Raw genomic sequence first — 1,503 nt, 5'->3', positions numbered from 1 at the left:
GCCATGCGACAGTCTTCGGCAAGACGCCTTATCCAAAGGTGGACTGGAAGCTCTACCAACACGTCGCTCCAGAACTGACAAAAGGACATCAGAGCTCTCCTAAATCCGATGTGTTTTCGATGGGACAGCTCATGGCTTCCACCATCGGTCGGGTACCTGCCCTGAGACAACCCGACCTACTGGATCTAATTCGGGCAGCACGTAAGAAGAAACCAGAAGAAAGGATCACAATCCAAACCCTGGTGGAGACACTTCGGAAAATCTTCGAACTCGAAGATTACGACGACAGTGGCCTGCAGCGCTCTTCTTTAGGAGAAAACCAAACCGAAGAAAAAGCTTCGACATCCAACCATCCTCTTCCTCAAAAGCGGAAGATGTCAAACTTGTCTCTTAGATCCCTCGACCTCCAGCCATAGAAGTAAAAGGGTGAGGTCCAGCCACCCTTCCGAGGACGAAGCTACTGCTTTTTGAGGTTGTCCTCCACAGCAACTCTCATTGAAGGTTAATCAACTTCCTAAGGGCACAGAGAAAAAAAAAAAAAAAACGTACAAAAAGAATGAAGTAAATATGGAATATGGGTCATTAATGTAGCTCGATTGCTGTAGAATGGGGTTTTCCCCTCAGCTGAATAAAACCACTAGGTAGCGTTTATAATCAAGTAGAGTTCAGCAAAAAGGTTAAATGAAATCGATTCAAGCCTGTCGATAAAGACGTGGGAGGTTGTCTCCCTCAGGTATAGCCACATACAAATAAAGTATACCTTTATGAAATGACTCCACTGCTCAGAGCTAAGCGTCTCTTGATGAAAACTTCAAACCTTGCTAGTGTCTATGATGCGCAGTTTAGTGACAGACATATATTTCTTTTTTCATGACGGGGATATATCACTATGAGATGATCCGTTTTTTTTATTTTCATCCATTCCTAATTAAAAAGTGCATTCAATCACGTTTGCCAGTCTAACATTTCTCTTTCATCAAATCCAACATATATTACTTCCCCAATGAACGCAAAATGTTTATTTTTATAATTTTCACAAATTGCATGTAGATATTTCCTCTTTCATTGCAAAATTGAATTCCTATCATACTTTTCATACTTCATACTCAAGTTTCGTACTTAGATGTACGTGTTTTGTATTTCCTTTAGTTAAGATAAGACGCTACAGATCCTCATTTATTCTATTTTCTTCTCAAACATGATGGTTCTTTAACATGTAAAGATAAATGGTTCTAATGCTGCTTCTCTTGTTTATGTATTATATGTTTGTGTGTTAAATGTATCTTGCAACGCTGAGAAAGATACGTACGGTGATCCATCCTCAATCTATTGCTGAACATTTGAAGTGTCCTCATGGTTTCATTCTCACTTCACATGTCAATCCAAGTAGACTTGAAAATTAAGCAATCTTTTGTTGTTATTATCATTTTCATTATCATTACCATCATCACCATCACCATCATCATCATCATTTTTATTTATTATTATTATTTCATTTAATTC

The 1,503-nt window shown here is 38.7% G+C and overlaps 1 protein-coding gene across 1 annotated transcript in view; it reads left to right on the top strand.

Moving 5' to 3' along the window:
- LOC143028960 (uncharacterized) overlaps nucleotides 1-416 on the top strand; it is a 720-nt gene extending 304 nt beyond the window's left edge. The window contains exon 1 of the mRNA XM_076191310.1: nucleotides 1-416. This exon is cut by the window's left edge and continues 304 nt beyond it. Coding sequence (XP_076047425.1) covers nucleotides 1-416 — 416 coding nt within the window.
- Nucleotides 417-1,503: the final 1,087 nt, after the last annotated feature.

The sequence above is a fragment of the Oratosquilla oratoria genome, chromosome 10 (assembly GCF_046742065.1).
Source record: "Oratosquilla oratoria isolate Oo_2021 chromosome 10, ASM4674206v1, whole genome shotgun sequence".
Taxonomy (NCBI): domain Eukaryota; kingdom Metazoa; phylum Arthropoda; class Malacostraca; order Stomatopoda; family Squillidae; genus Oratosquilla; species Oratosquilla oratoria.
Note: the sequence above shows the minus strand (reverse complement) of the source record. Positions and strands in the feature narration are given on the sequence as shown.